Below are 15,345 nucleotides of genomic sequence, written 5' to 3'. Positions count from 1 at the left end.
ACAATATATATGAACCTCACCTTAGTGAAATAAACAGAGTTTTGCAGAGAATAAAACAAGACACAAATCACAACTGGTGGGATGCCCTCTTCGGCTGGTCGCCAACTGCAACTGGGATTTTGAAGACATTATGTCACCCAAATATTGTTTTATTGATATTAGTTGGTATAAGTTTAATATTGTGTTTTGTTTTTTTTTTTAATGCTTGTTTGGAACTGGAAATTGTTACAATGAATGGTGATATTAGCTTCCTTGACAAAAGTACAAGGCAAGGCATTGAGGGATACATATCAGAGAGCTTGGGAAGAAAAAAATTTATATTAAGTAAAAGAATTTACTAAGATTTTCCAGAAAAGGGGGGACTGAAACATGGGATTAGAAATTAGAGAGTGACTGATTAAGAATAAATATATAGACAACACTCATTGTTTAATATGTGCTATTTAATATGTGCTATTTAATATGTGCATTTGTGATGTACTGGGCCTATGCTGAGCCTAGGCCTCCTGATGAGCCCCTGAGGCTCCAAGAACCAGATCAACCTAACCTTATTGTTCGGACTGTGAGCAAGGGCTCAAAGATAAGGAGGACTGTTTACAAAAGATAGGATAAACATGCAAGGCCTCAAGATAACAGGAGCCCCTCGGACCCCGAGAACCGGACCAAACCAACCTTATGGCTCAGATTGTGACCAAGGGCTCAGGGAGCATGCGCAGGGAGACGAGGTTAAAAGTTCAACTCTGAGGAAGACGTCTTACTTCATCCTGACGACCACCTGACGACCACCCGGATGACCACCAGAGAATACTACGCAAGCGCAGAAGGACTGATAAGATAATTAGCATACGAAGCGGGGCTAGGTGGAGCTAGGAAATGAATATGTATAGGTGTGTTGCGAAACTTAATGCATATGTAATATTTTAGGGGATAAAAGAGAATGCACGTGAGCGAGTTGTGGCGCACGACTTTGGTGGGACTACCCCCGTGCTGCCCAGCGCTGAATAAACATACCTACTTTACAATCTTATTGTGGAGTCAGTTTCCATGAATCATGTCACCTCCTAGTGTATTCCATGTATTAATATCTAATGCTGATTGTTTTTGTTTGTTTTTTGTTTTTTTTTTATGTTCAGTTAGAAAATCGATTCAATGCTTAGAAACCATACAGGAAAAAAAATCTTGACAATGAGGTCACGATATTACTAACTTTATAGCTCAGGAAGATCATGTTGTTAATCCTAATTAATGATGCCCAGCAGGGTGTTCAGTTAAGCTAATAGCAGTAGTATCCTTTCCTGTTTCCAGCCTCTATTGTTTATTGCAGCTCCTTCTTTAAAAAAGGGCAGTTATGTCTATATGAAATGCTGTTATGGACTGACTATTCATCCAGGTTCTCGGGATGGTTCGATGGGTCTCTGGGAAGTCACAGAGGATGTGCTGTCCAAAAGCAATGCCAGGCACAACCTGTCTCAAGTTCCTGTCTATGCCCACATAACACACAGGGCTCTGAAGGATATCCCCAAGGAGAACACCAATCCTGACAATTGCAAAGTCCGAGCGCTGGCTTTCAACAATATAAACAAGGTCAGTAAGCTACTCAAGACAGATGAGAAGTCCTAAAACTGTCCAGATGTACTAGAAAAAAAATAATATAAATGAAATATATTGGAGAGGCAGCCTAACATATTTTTCCCCGATCCTTTTGTGTCCTTCTCATGTGAAATGGTCATCTTCATCTGCTATGTCTACCTCTGCCCCCAAGTGAATTCAGAAAAGCTGGAGGCGGGGAAGTCATGTATTTTTATGAAAAGGAACAATTTGACTGTGGGTTTGATTTTTAGACTTGCTGTGGTGGTTTTACCGTGCTAGGCAGTTGAACACCACAACCGCTCTCTCACTCCCCCTCCTCAGATGAGGAGGGGAAGAAGTAAAGGAAAGAACAACTCACGGGTTGAGATAAGGATGATTTAATTAAAGACAATATATATATATATATAATTAAGGAAATATTATTATTAATTAAACAATTCAACTAAAGGGAAAAAAAAGGGGAAAGGGGAAGAGGGAGGGGGGAAAGGGAATAACTAAACAAAACAAGTAAAGGCTATGTGGAAGTGCAGAGGAAATAAATTACTCTCTACTTCCCACAAATGAGCGATGCTTGACCACGTCCTTGAAGCAGGGCCTCAACGCACGTAGCCGGTGTTCGGGAGGAGGACAGATGTTTTCGCAATGAGAGCCCACCCCTCCCCTCTTCTTCCTTTTTACACCTTTTATTGCTGAGTGTGACATCATATGGTATGGAATATCCCTTTGGTTGGTTTAGGTCAGCTGCCCTGCTGATGTTTCTTTCTCACTTTTTGCCCACCCCCTAGGAGGGTCAGAGAGAGTCCTGATGCTGTGCCAGCACTTCTCAGCAGCAGACACAACACTGGTGTGATACCACTGCTGTTCTAGCTACAAGTGCAGAGCGCAGCACTGTATGGGCTGCTGCAGGGAAAGTTAACATCCCAGCCAGACCCAGTACACTTGCACCCTGAGGGAGCAAGGGGGAATGTTTACAAGAAGCAAAGAAAGTACCAAAACACCCCTTGCAGCTTGAATCCCACTCTTGGGCACAGTTGTTGCTTTCCTTCACCCTTAATGAAGACCAGCTGACATTCAGGTAGTTCCTGTTTTGATGGCTGAGTTGTTACTGGATTGCTCAGCAAGCGAGGTAACTGACACACAGGGCAGGCACCAGTGCTTGCTCTGGTGTTATTTTGTTGGCATTTGACAAACAGAATATATTAACTTCCCCTCACGCTGATCTCTTGCTATTACTAGAGATGAAAGCTACTGGAGCAAGTAGGAGTAGCAATTCATCCTCCACTGCTTTTGTTTCTGTCCTCACAGAACAGAGGAGATCTGAATCCTGAGCAAATGTGCTCTCAGCAACACAGTGCTCCTGTTGGCTTTATTTTTCACCATGTTAATTACTCCTCTGCAATGAAGACTTCATACAGCTTTTTCCTATACAGTAGTGCCTGGAAATAAATTATTACTACGGGGTCAAAATCAGTGTGGGATCTGCTAGTTGCTAACTAGGTTGTACTGCCAAATAAGTCATTATTTGTTTGTCTAACAAGATCTATATGTTGAAAGTTATTTTTGGTTATTTGTTTTAATAAATCTTATTCTATCTGGCACTTTTATGCTATATTGTGTTCTCTCAAGATCAATGTGAAATGAAAGGCTACCTTGATAAGCACATACAGGATTACAGATGAGCTCAATCTGGAGGATGTAGCTTGCCTAGTAGAGTGTGAGGTTTATAAGGGCATTTATAATACATAAACTTTTTTTTTTTTTTTTTTTTTTTTTTTAATCTTAACAGGAGCTGGGAGCTGTGTCCCTAGATGGGTATTTTCATCTTTGGAAAGCAGAGCACGTGCTATCAAAGGTGCTTTTCTGTTTTGGTGTTAAACTTGGAAAATTGCCTAATGTTTATTGCTGTTCACTATTTCTTCATTTCCTTTAAATGCTTGAAGAAAACAACAGTTTGTAAAACACATAAGCTTTGTATAAAATTACTAAAAATAGTACTTGAGGAGAGAAACTCAGTACTCTTAACTTTCTTCCAGCTCTGCATGAGCTGAGTGCCCTGCTGCATAGAGCATGGATACTTTTTCTAGCAGGGTGATTTGTGGAAATCAGACTCTATAACCTTGGAATGGTTATAAAGCAGGTATGTTTATTCGGCACTGCGCACACATGCCGGGCCCGAGGGGGATCGCTCCACCTAACTTGTGTACCAAGGGTTACTGGCAGTGTGCTTATATTAGTGGGACAAATACATATTAATTTCATTTCCATTAAGGCTCTTGCATATTTGTCAGGTCTCTGAAGAATCATTAACGTAGGTTCCGTAGGTACCGTAGGTACCACTCTGGTGGTCTTTTGATGAAGGCCAGAAGTCTTCCTCGCTGCTTATCTTCTGGCCTTTCTTGTCTTTGACAGACTTCAGCAGTCAAGCCAGTTCTTGCTGGTTCCATTATCTACGCATACAGTCTTTTACTCCCTTATCTTTGGTGTCGTTAACATACAATTGTGCTAGCTAACGCCTAGGAATCAACATCCTTCATCTTGTTTCCTGTCTCAAGTGTTCATATAGGAAGTTATACTTGTTGAAATGTAATTGCAGATTAAAACCTGGCATGTCTCTGCTGGTGTATGAGGTAAGCTTTTTCAGAGAAGTGGTGCCTCTACACCTGTAGAAGTGGTAACAGCAGCTTAAAAAAATTAAAACAATTTGCCAAAAATGTCCTTTGTTCTTCGCATACTTCAGCCTTTAGCATCCTAGTTTGGTTTGATAAGGCCTCCCATCTCTTCCATGGCTTTTTTTTTCTTTTTTTTTTCTTTTTTTTTTTTCTGTGGGTCAGGTTGTTGGTTTTCTCTTAAAGTTCTGGTTTTGTGCTGAACTTTTTTAGCTGCTTTTTTTCCCCACTGCAACTTATATTGAATGTAGATTAACAGAAAAATTCTGTAATTTCTTGATCTTTTATTGTAATGTGTTGTGTTTTTTTTGTCTTTCCTCTGTTTCCAGTTACTCTCCACAAAGTTGCCATACTGCAGGGAGAATGTGTGTTTGGCTTACGGTCAGGAGTGGTCAGTGTATGCTGTAGGTTCGCAGGCACACGTCTCCTTTCTGGATCCAAGGCAGCCATCTCACAATATTAAATCAGTCTGTTCCAAAGAACGAGGCAGTGGTAAGAAACTTGTCAAAGAGTGCTTCAAACTGTTTGCTTTCAGGAGTAGCAATTTAAGATAAGCTTTTTAAACAAATAAGAGGTTTTTAATGTGATATATTAAATCATTAACAGTATATGTAGATTTTGGTTTTAGGCCACTTGTCTTGGCATAAGACAAGCTAAAAGCAACTCTGAAACTAGATGATTTCTTAAGAGCAGCTAAACTGTATACCATCCAAATAGTACTGAGCTCTTTAAAGTCTACATCTACTTTTTAAAATGTATTTCTCTATTTTACTTCATCTTACAGCAAAGCCAATTATCTTATCACTACCAATTTGCATTTTTCTCTGGGACCAGAAGAAAAATGCATGTTTCTGCTCTTTGCTATCCCATTTGAAGTCTGTGCTGTGAGTGAATGCTTACTCTAATGTTGAAGACAAATGAGATTTCTAACTTTCAATGTGTCTTTGTTTAAATATACAAAAGCTCACTCAAAAAAAAGTAACAATAGTAGTCATAGAATGATTATGAGTACTGTTTTTTTTCTTCTGCAGTCTGTTCAATTGAACCTTATGCCAGCACCAAATGTAAGCATTGTCAGCATGATCCTATATGCTTCTTTTCATGTCCTTTATTTGAAGCATGAAAAGGAGGCATTGTGTTGAGATTTTCCATTTTAAAACATATTAATCTAAGGCTAAAAAGTTGCAGTCCTTGTTTAGCTCAGCTCTGAGCGTCAGTCTCTTCATTGGGCAAGTTATCAAAAGAGGATGCATGTAAATAAAATTTCCCTAGCCCTTGTCTGCCTTTACTGGAGTTTGTGTGGTGCTGTCCAGATAAATGTCAGGGTCTGTTTCTTTGAGATATGGGAGAATTTTCTTTAGAATGAGAAATAATGGTTCACCAGCCCTGAACAGCTTTCCAGCACCAGCCTTTGCCCTGAATCACAGCCAGCCAGGGCTCTGTGGAGGTCCTCTAGTGCTGTTACTCTTCAGTGTCATAGGGAAGAGGTACCAAGACATGGGAGTGTATTGCCCAATCAATGGTGGCTGGAAGTTTCTGCCCTCAGTATGTGATCCTGCTGGGCATGATCTGTGTGTAGGTGGCATCTCTGAGACACTGGCTTGAGCCTGTGTCTCAGAGCCTTTGTTCAACAGTTAGTGCAACTAATGTTCAATCAGCACACAGTGCAAACAAGTGGAAAAGCAAAAAGACGTTCCTCCTTTCATCTTATTTCTTCCTTGCTGCCAAATTTAAAAAGAGAAAAGGCCAAGCTCTTTAGCCTTCATAGTTCCAAAATGAAAAGACGAAGAAAAACCCACAAAGGGTACTTCCCCAAAGAAATGATGTGTCACAGATGTGGATCAAAGGGATTCACCTTCTGGCATGTGTAGTCAAAGTGCATATGGTTACTGTTTCTCATCTTCTACAGGTTCACTGTGGTATGGTATTCTGCCACTTATAGCACTGGTTGGGGCACTGAAGTAATATTGCTTCCTGAGGTGCTGAGTGCTTCAGCTTTCTATTGATCCCCCTGGGACTTGCTGTTGGGCAGCACAGGCTGCAGAAAGGAGATTTAAAAAAAAAAAAAAAAAAAAAAAGGAAGGCTATTTGGTGATTTGTGGACTAAAATTTGGGTTGACTTGTAAGTGCTCTGAAGTGGGGCTTTAAACTAGAGTCGAAGGGGGAAGGGGATAAAACCAGGTACACCGGTGAAGACCTAAGAGATAGTGCGCTAGAATCAGAGGGACTGTGTGCCAGTGAGGTCCTTCAGTCGGCTCCACAAGGTGCTGCATGTAGGGAGGCGCATTTGAAGTGCTTCTAAACAAACGCACGCAGTATGAGGAATAAAATGGATGAGCTAGAAGTCTTGGCCCAGTCCCACAGCTACGACATCATCGGCATAAGCGAAACCTGGTGGGATGAGTCCTGTGGCTGGTGTGTTGCAATAGATGGTTACGGGCTCTTCAGGAGGGACAGGCAGGGTAGGCGAGGTGGCGCTGCATGTGAAGCATGGGCTGGACTGTGTGGAACTTCAAATTGGCGATAGCACAGTTGAGAGCCTCTGGGTAAGGATTAAGGGACGAACAAATAAAGGGGATGTCGTTGTGGGAGTCTATTACAGACCACCTGGCCAGGACGACAACACCGATGAATTATTCTTTCCAGAACTGAGAGATGCTTCGAGATCAACTCCCCTTGTCCTTATGGGGGATTTCAACCTGACAGACATCAACTGGGATCACCACACGGCTGACACGAGCAAGTCCAGGAGGTTCATAAAGCACCTAGACGATAACTTCTTGGTGCAGGTGCTAAGGGAGCCAACTAGGAAAGGTGCCCTCCTAGACCTGTTGCTGGAGAACAGAGAGGGTCTTGTGGGAGCCGTGGCAATTGGCGGCCTCTCGGTCATAGTGACCATGAAGTGGTTGAGTTTAGAATTTATGGTGACAGAAGGAAAACTGGCACCAAAACTTCAGCCCTGGATATGGGGAAAGCAGACTTCAGGCTGCTCAGGGAACTAGTCAGCAAGGTCCCCTGGGAAACTGCTTTGGAAGGCATTGGCGTCCATCAGTGCTGGTCAGTCTTTAAGCACTGCCTCCTAAAAGCACAAGATCAGGCAATTCCAAAATATCGGAAGTCAGGCAGGCAGGGCAGGAGGCCGGTCTGGCTGACCAGGGATCTTCTACTGGAGATTAGGCAAAAAAAGAGTGTACAACTGCTGGAAGGAGGGTCAGGCAACGAGGAAGGAATACAGGGGTGCTCTTCGTGTTTGTAGGGAGAAAATTCGTGTGGCCAAAGCCCAACTAGAGTTGAAGTTGGCCATGTCTGTGGGAGACAATAAAAAGGTTTTTTTTAGATATGTGAACAGAAAAAGGAGAACCAAAGAAAACAGGTCTGCTGCTTGATGGGGAAAGTCTCCTCACAGACAATGACATAGGCAAAGCAGAGACATTTAATGCCTTCTTCGCCTCTGTCTTCAACAGTGATGATGGGCTTCGGGACCCAGGGTGCCCTGAGCTGGAGGACCGTGACGGTGGGAATGACAAACTCCCAACCGACCCTGAACGTGTGCGGGATTTGCTGCGCCACCTGGACCCCTACAAGTCCATGGATCCGGATGGGATTCATCCCAGGGTGCTTAAAGAGCTAGCTGACGTCATCGCAGGACCTCTCTCAATTATTTTTCAACGATCTTGGGAATCTGGAGAGGTCCCAGTAGACTGGAAGCTGGCAAATGTGCTAATTTTCAAGAAGGGTCAGAAAGAATACCCAAGCAATTACAGGCCTGTCAGTCTCACATCAGTGCCTGGTAAAATTAGGGAGAAGATGATCCTTGAAGTTATTGAAGCGCACCTGGGGGACAATGCAGTCATTGGTCCCAGCCAACATGGGTTCACGAGGGGTAGGTCCTGCCTAACAAATTTGATTTCCTTTTATGATAAGATCACCCAGCTAGTTGACCAAGGGAAACCAGCTTCTTGGACTTCAGCAAGGCTTTTGACACGATTTCCCATAGGATCCTACTGGACAAAATGTCCAGCATATAACTTAACAAAAACATCATCCGATGGGTGAGCAATTGGCTGACAGGCAGGGCTCAAAGGGTTGTGGTAAATGGGGCCACATCAGGCTGGCAGATGGTCACTAGTGGGGTCCCCCAAGGCTCCATTTTAGGGCCAGTCCTCTTCAATGTTTTTATAAATGATTTGGATGTAGGACTAGAAGGTGTTTTGAGCAAATTTGCTGCCAACACCAAACTTAGGAGTTGTAGACTCGGCTGAGGGTGGAAAGGCCTTGCAGAGAGATCTGGACAGGTTGGAGAGCTGGGCGATCACCAACCACATGAAGTTTAACAAAAGCAAGTGCCGGGTCCTGCACCTGGGACGGGGCAACCCTAGCTATACGTACAGACTGGGCAACGAGATGCTGGAGAGCAGCCCCACAGAGAGGGATCTGGGGGTCGTGGTTGACAGCAAGTTGAACATGAGCCAGCAGTGTGCCCTGGCAGCCAGGAGGGCCAACCGTATCCTGGGGTGCATCAAGCACGGCATCGCTAGTCGGTCGAGGGAAGTGATTGTCCCGCTCTACTCTGCGCTGGTGCGGCCTCACCTCGAGTACTGTGTGCAGTTCTGAGCACCACAGTACAAAAAAGTCATTAAACTGTTGGAGAGTGTCCAGAGGAGGGCGACGAAGATGGTGAAGGGCCTAGAGGGGATGACTTATGAGGAGCAGCTGAGGTCACTGAGCCTGTTCAGCCTGGAGAAGAGGAGGCTGAGGGGGGACCTCATCGCAGTCTACAACTTCCTCGCGAGGGGGAGTGGAGAGTCAGGAGACCTTTTCTCCATAAACACCAGTGATAGGACCCACAGGAACGGTGTTAAGCTGAGGCAGGGGAAGTTTAGGCTCGACGTCAGGAGGAGGTTCTTCACCGAGAGGGTGGTTGCACACTGGAACAGGCTCCCCAGGGAAGCAGTCACTTCACCGAGCCTGTCTGAATTCAAGAAGCGATTGGACTGTGCACTTAGTCACATGGTCTAAACTTTTGGGTAGACCAGTGTGGTGCCAGGAGTTGAACTTGATGATCCTTATGGGTCCCTTCCAGCTCAGGATATTCTATGATTCTAAGTGTTATCTGAATGTGCTGTCAGCTTCCAAAATGCACACAACGAATGTGGGAAGTTCACACAAACTTCAGGTTATTAGTGTTGTGTATATATGAGCAGGTTAGAGTGAGCACCATTTCCAGTCTTACCAACTTAGAATCTGTTTCTTTACCCAATGTAACCCTAGCTGCTGTACATAAGAAGGCAGTTAATGCTTTTCAGTGCATCTGGTAAGTGTTGCTTTTCTTAGAAGCTGTACAGGAATATGCAGGGAGGCCCTGTACTCTAGTTCTTGATCAGCAAGAACTGCTTTCTGCTTGGCTGGCAAGTAGTGAATTGTTTTATGCCCTTGACTTCACACCCTGAAGACAGCAATGTTAATGTAGTGGACAGAGCTTGTGCCGCACAGACTCTGTGTTTGCTCTTTGCTTAGGATATGCTACTGCATCTTCATTTCCTTCTGTAATATGTAGGGCCTCCCTGTCTCTCAGGAGTAAAACTCAGTTTGCTGACACAAATATTCCATAGTACAGCACTGGTAATGTTAGAGAGCTTGCCTTCATCAGTTCTAGGCACAGGTTGTGCTGCTAGTTTGTGGATAATCTGAGGTGGTACTTCAGGAGCCAATGTGAAGCGCTGTTCTTCAAACTGTGTTCTAAACATATTAGTAATGGACACCCCACTGGTTCCTTCAGCCATTTTTTTTTTATTAGCGAAAGATCCACAGTTCTGCATTTCATAGTGCTTTTTTATTAATAAATAGCACTGAAAAGTATGCCATGTGCACTGATACTCCACCTATTTCTCTGAGTAAGTGTTCTGCTGGGTTGCTTGTCAAGAGCACTTTTGTAGCACAAATAGGAAGATGTCTCCTCTTGTGCCCGTCTCCCCTTACTCAAGTGACTGCTCTTGCTGATTGCAGAGGGTTTAAAGCCCTCTGAATGTACCCTACGCATTTGTAGCTCTGTGAATTAAATTGGAGGTTCTTGTATGCATCGGGGAAATCTAATGTAGTGAGTGTGAGACTTCCACAGTGGTTTCCCACCTATTAAGACAGCAGCCATGACTTTACCTCACATCAGAAGCACAGCAGTGTTGCCTGTTCTAAGCATGTGTCACAAATGCACGTGGCTGTAAATATAACAGCAGGTTGTGGAGGAGGAAGGATGAGGATGTTTCTATTTGGGATTCTGTAGAAAGGGCAAGAGGAAAACTCCCTGGCTACATCCACATCTTCTGGATGCCTGCTGTCATGTGTTCCACTGAACATATTCCAGCATGGTACAAGTTTTGTGACTTCCAGTCCCACATGGTATGGTGACAGCAGTTGGAACATGGATGTAGTTGACATAACTCTCTTCCCTTCCTGCTTGCTTAGGCTGGAATTTAGAGGTACTTTAATTAGGGTTTAAGAAGCACGCCTTGACTTTATAACCCAGTATCATGTTGTGTGGGAAGGAAAAAGTATAGAAGTGGTGGGATTTCTTCCATGTAGAACAGTACTTTAGGGTAGAGTGCTTACACAGAACAAACCTTTGGCACAATAGAGAGTGGATGGCAGAACATCTAGCAATCTGCAAATTCCTACATGCAGAATGGGAGATGAGTGGTTGGAGAGCTGCCAGGCAGAGAAGGACCTGGGAGTGATGGTTGATAGTCGCTTGAATATGAGCCAGCAATGTGCTCAGGTGGCCAAGAAGGCCAACAGCATCCTGGCCTGTATAAGAAACAGTGTGGCCCGCAGGGCTAGGGAGGTGATCGTCCCCCTGTACTCGGCTCTGGTGAGGCCGCACCTCGAGTACTGTGTTCAGTTTTGGGCCCCTCGCTACAAGAAGGACATGGAGGTGCTTGAGCGAGTCCAGAGAAGGGCAACAAAGCTGGTGAGGGGCCTGGAGAACAAGTCTTACGAGGAGCGGCTGAGGGAGCTGGGCTTGTTCAGCCTGGAGAAGAGGAGGCTCAGGGGTGACCTTATCGCTCTCTACAGGCACCTCAAGGGAGGCTGTAGCAAGGTGGGGGTTGGTCTGTTCTCCCACGTGCCTGGTGACAGGACGAGGGGGAATGGGCTTAAGTTGCGCCAGGGGAGGTTTAGGTTGGATCTTAGGAAGAACTTCTTTACCGAAGAAGTTACTTCTTTACCGAACTTCTTTACCGAACTTCTTTACCGAAGAAGTACCGTTGTTACACATTGGAACGGGCTGCCCAGGGAAGTGGTGGAGTCACCATCCCTGGAGGTCTTTAAAAGACGTTTAGATGTAGAGCTTAGGGATATGGTTTAGAGCTTAGGGATATGGTTTAGTGGGGACTGTTAGTGTTAGGTCAGAGGTTGGACTTGATGATCTTGAGGTCTCTTCCAACCTAGAAATTCTGTGATTCTGTGATTCTGTGAATGTGGTGTTGCTTGGTGTGGTGGTTTTAGTCGGGTGGGCGGCCGAGCTCCACCACAACCACTCTCTCACTTGCCCTCCTCAAAGAGGAACGGGGAGAAAATACGATGAAAAAAGCTCAAGGCTTGAGATAAGGACAGGGAGGTCGCACAGTAATTATCATGACAGGCAAAACAGACTCAGCATAGGGAGATAGTAAGATTTATTACCTATTACTAACAAGCTAGAGAAGTGAGGAACAAAGGAAAGAAACTAAAAGCACCTCCCCCCCCATCCACCCTCTTCCACCTCCTCCCACCGAGCGGTGCAGGGGAATGGGGGTTATGGTCAGTATATAGCGCTTCTTCTCCGCCGTTCCTTCTTGGTCAGTCTCTTCCCCTGTGCTGTGGGGTCCCTCCCACAGGATGCAGTCCTTGCTGAACTGATCCAGTGTGGGCTGCCCACGGGGAGCAGCTCTTCAAGAACTGCTCCAGATATGGGTCCGTACCATGGGGTCCATCCCTCAGGAGCAAACTGCTCCAACCTGGGCCCCCACGGGCAGCAGCTCCTGCCAGGTCACCTGCTCATGCGTGGTCTCCTCTCCACGGGCTGCAGGTCCAGCCCGGAATCTGCTCTGGCAGGGGTCTTCCACAGGCCGCAGCCTCCATCGGTGCAGGTCCACCTGCTCCAGTGTGGTCTCCTCCACAGGCTGCAGCGTGGAACCCTGCTCCACCGTGGTACTCCATGGCCTGTATGTTATCAGCACTCTTCTCATCCTAATCCAAAACATAGCACCCTACCAGCTACTAGGAGGAAAAATAACTGTCCTAACTGAAACCAGGACATCAGCCCACACCGGATCAGTTCAGCAAGGACTGCATCCCATGGGAGGGACCCCACAGCACAGGGGACGACAGTATACCGAGAAGGAGTGGCGGAGAAGAAGTGCTATAGACTGACCAAAACCTCCTTTCCCCTGTTCCCCTGCGCCGCTCGGGACGAGGAGGTGGAAGAGGGCAGATAGGGGGGAGGTGCTTTTAGTTTCTTTCCTTTGTTTCTCACTTCTCTAGCTTGTTAGTAATAGGTAATAAATCTTACTGTCTCCCTATGCTGAGTCTGTTTTGCCTGTCATGATAGTTACTGTGCGATCTCCCTGTCCTTATCTCAACCCTTGAGCCCTTTTCATCGTATTTTCTCCCTGTTCCTCTTTGAGGAGGGGGAGTGAGAGAGCGGTTGTGGTGGAGCTCGGCTGCCCACCCGAGTAAAACCACCACACTTGGGTTGCAGGATTCTTGCTGTTTTCACTGCTAGGTGAAGTGCTAAAGATGCCATCTGTAAAGAATAAGTTGTTTGTTTGACACTATTTGAGTAGTGATAACTTAAAGATACCTCAAGATCTTAAATTATTTAATATCAAAGTGATTAGTGATGATTGTAGTTGCACACAATTACTCTTGCTGTTGATCAACAAAATGTGTGTGGTGGAAGCAGAGTAATTTTTCTCATTGGCTCTTTCTCACAGCTTGGCAGGTAGCTAGATAAGGGTGAGCTTGTGGGATACACCAATATGCATCCTTTCCACTATGTGCTGCCATGCACTTGCTCCTGCTGATTCACTTAGAGGCTCCTTGCAGACAGAGCAAGCTTGCTCTTGATCTTAAACATCTTAGATCTTTGCTTATCTGGCAGAGCTGCGGCCTGCTGAGAATGAAGCTTCTTGCTATGCGCCATCAGTGGAGCAGATGGCCTCAGAGGAGAAGGGGAATAGTGTGTGTGCGTATACACACACACATACATACAATTTTACATATGTATATTATATTACATATACAATTGAACCTTCTGCTTCAGTAGTATAAATAGGATTTATCTACACTGCTCCATAGAAATGGGAAAACTGATGTGGAGAAAACTAGCAGGTAGTTTTTGTTGAAGAAAGCATTAGACATCAAGCAGTAGTGCTGCAGAGCCAAAGCATGCCTGGTCCTCACTGGATTGTGTGACCTTTCTCTGTTTGTCAGGTATTCGATCAGTGAGCTTCTACGAACACATCATCACAGTGGGAACAGGACACGGCTCCTTACTGTTCTATGATATCAGAGCCCAGAGGTTCCTGGATGAAAAGCCCCCACGTGCCTGCTATGGACAGAAGCAGAAATTAGGAGGAAGTGAAATTTTGAAGTTGACTACTGGGAAAGGTTGGCTGGTGAGTAGTAGCTTGCAGCTATAGGGCTTGAACAAGCTGTTTTTATAGTAATGGGAGCTATCTGTAATAATGAAAATCAAGAAATGCTGCAAGATTGTTTTCACAAAGGTATTGAGTGACCAGCTGCTTGAATATAAGGTGTACTGACTACTCTGCTTATGCACTGATCCATAAATTAACTAGTTTTTTTTTCCTCTTCATAGTTTCGATTGTAGTCTATCTTCTAGTTGTTAGTACATCAAACAAGTTATGTTGTCTACCTTAAAAGTGTGATAATTTAATGTGGTACTCTGAGAGATTTAGTTTAACTTTATACAATTTTAGAAACTCTGGTTTCCTGATATAATGCCATGGCAGGCACTTGAGTTCAATGTCCTATGTGATACTATAAAGCAGTTAATGGCTATGTCTAACTTCTCTCCATTATCTTTTTTATCATTGTGATGCAACTTTAAAAATTAATGGGACTTGCTATCTTCCCTGCCCTTCACCCTCCCCACCTCCACTGTTTGGTGCAAACCTCTTCAGAAAAAGCTTCAGGAAGCCTCTGGTATCTTCCAGTTCAAGTTGTTCTGTCTGAAGCTTCAGGGAGTATTAACAGAGGAAAAGATCTCTCTTAGGCTCTGGAAACTACATTCTGCTTCTGTGAAACAAGGCTTTCTGTTTGTTTGGCATCAGTAACAGTCTGAACTTTTCTTTAACAGAATCATGATGAAACCTGGAGGAATTATTTTTCTGAAATTAATTTCTTCCCAAATGCTGTTTACACCCACTGCTACGACTCGTCTGGAACAAAACTCTTTGTGGCAGGAGGCCCCCTTCCATCAGGACTTCATGGGAATTATGCTGGTCTCTGGAGCTAATGATAACTCTTTACAATGCTGATCTTTACACAGATTTCCACTTTTTTTTTTTTATTATTTTTAACAATGAAATTGTGTGATGCCATTGAGTTATGATTTAAACGCAAGTTATTTTTGGCAGAGTTTTCTGTTGGTCTCCAACAGTTTTGTACATCTTTTTGAAACAGTTTTTCCTTTAACCTCCTTGATCCTTTATATGAAGGGTTTTTGAAATCTCTTTTTATTATATTTGCTCCAAATGACTTTTCCCCCATTTTTATGCTGTCTTGGCCATGTGTCCCCTGTAGGATTCCTTTCTACTAGAGTTGTTGTTCCTGGGCTTTCTGTGAAAGTCTAGGGGCTGAGTGTGTGTAGGTACTTTGTGTCAGTTACATTACCTGGAGCGAGGACCACTTGTAATTAAAAAATATTAAAAATATTTATAAGAGATAAGCTACTACTTTATCTCCAGAGCCTGGCCCTGGCCTGGGTTGATCTTATTTTTTAAAAGTACAAGTCTAATGACACTGTTTATATGTAGAGGAATACAGTAATTTTAAGCTGTACTCATCAGAGCCCAGGGACAGATTTCTC

The 15,345-nt window shown here is 44.3% G+C and overlaps 1 protein-coding gene across 1 annotated transcript; it reads left to right on the top strand.

Moving 5' to 3' along the window:
- Positions 1–1,208: 1,208 nt before the first annotated feature.
- On the top strand, positions 1,209–14,861 carry LOC118159807 (DDB1- and CUL4-associated factor 12-like). Its single transcript, XM_035314361.1, has 5 exons — positions 1,209–1,584; positions 3,377–3,442; positions 4,586–4,748; positions 13,725–13,909; positions 14,614–14,861. Exons 1-5 carry the CDS (start codon positions 1,357–1,359, stop codon positions 14,770–14,772), a joined length of 801 nt encoding a protein of 266 aa, XP_035170252.1. The 5' UTR covers positions 1,209–1,356; the 3' UTR covers positions 14,773–14,861.
- Positions 14,862–15,345: the final 484 nt, after the last annotated feature.

The sequence above is a fragment of the Oxyura jamaicensis genome, unplaced genomic scaffold (genome assembly GCF_011077185.1).
Source record: "Oxyura jamaicensis isolate SHBP4307 breed ruddy duck unplaced genomic scaffold, BPBGC_Ojam_1.0 oxyUn_random_OJ72145, whole genome shotgun sequence".
NCBI classification, from domain to species: domain Eukaryota; kingdom Metazoa; phylum Chordata; class Aves; order Anseriformes; family Anatidae; genus Oxyura; species Oxyura jamaicensis.
The sequence above is the reverse complement of the archived record's forward strand: the minus strand, read 5'-3'. Positions and strand labels throughout refer to the sequence as shown.

Excerpts from the sequence above, each read along its gene's own strand:
- LOC118159807 (XM_035314361.1), top strand. The coding sequence starts at position 1,357 with ATGAAATGCTGTTATGGACTGACTATTCATCCAGGTTCTCGGGATGGT. Across the intron at positions 4,749-13,724 it reads TTCCAAAGAACGAGGCAGTG|GTATTCGATCAGTGAGCTTC; the intron begins GTAAGAAACTTG and ends TCTGTTTGTCAG. Across the intron at positions 13,910-14,613 it reads CTACTGGGAAAGGTTGGCTG|AATCATGATGAAACCTGGAG; the intron begins GTGAGTAGTAGC and ends TTTCTTTAACAG.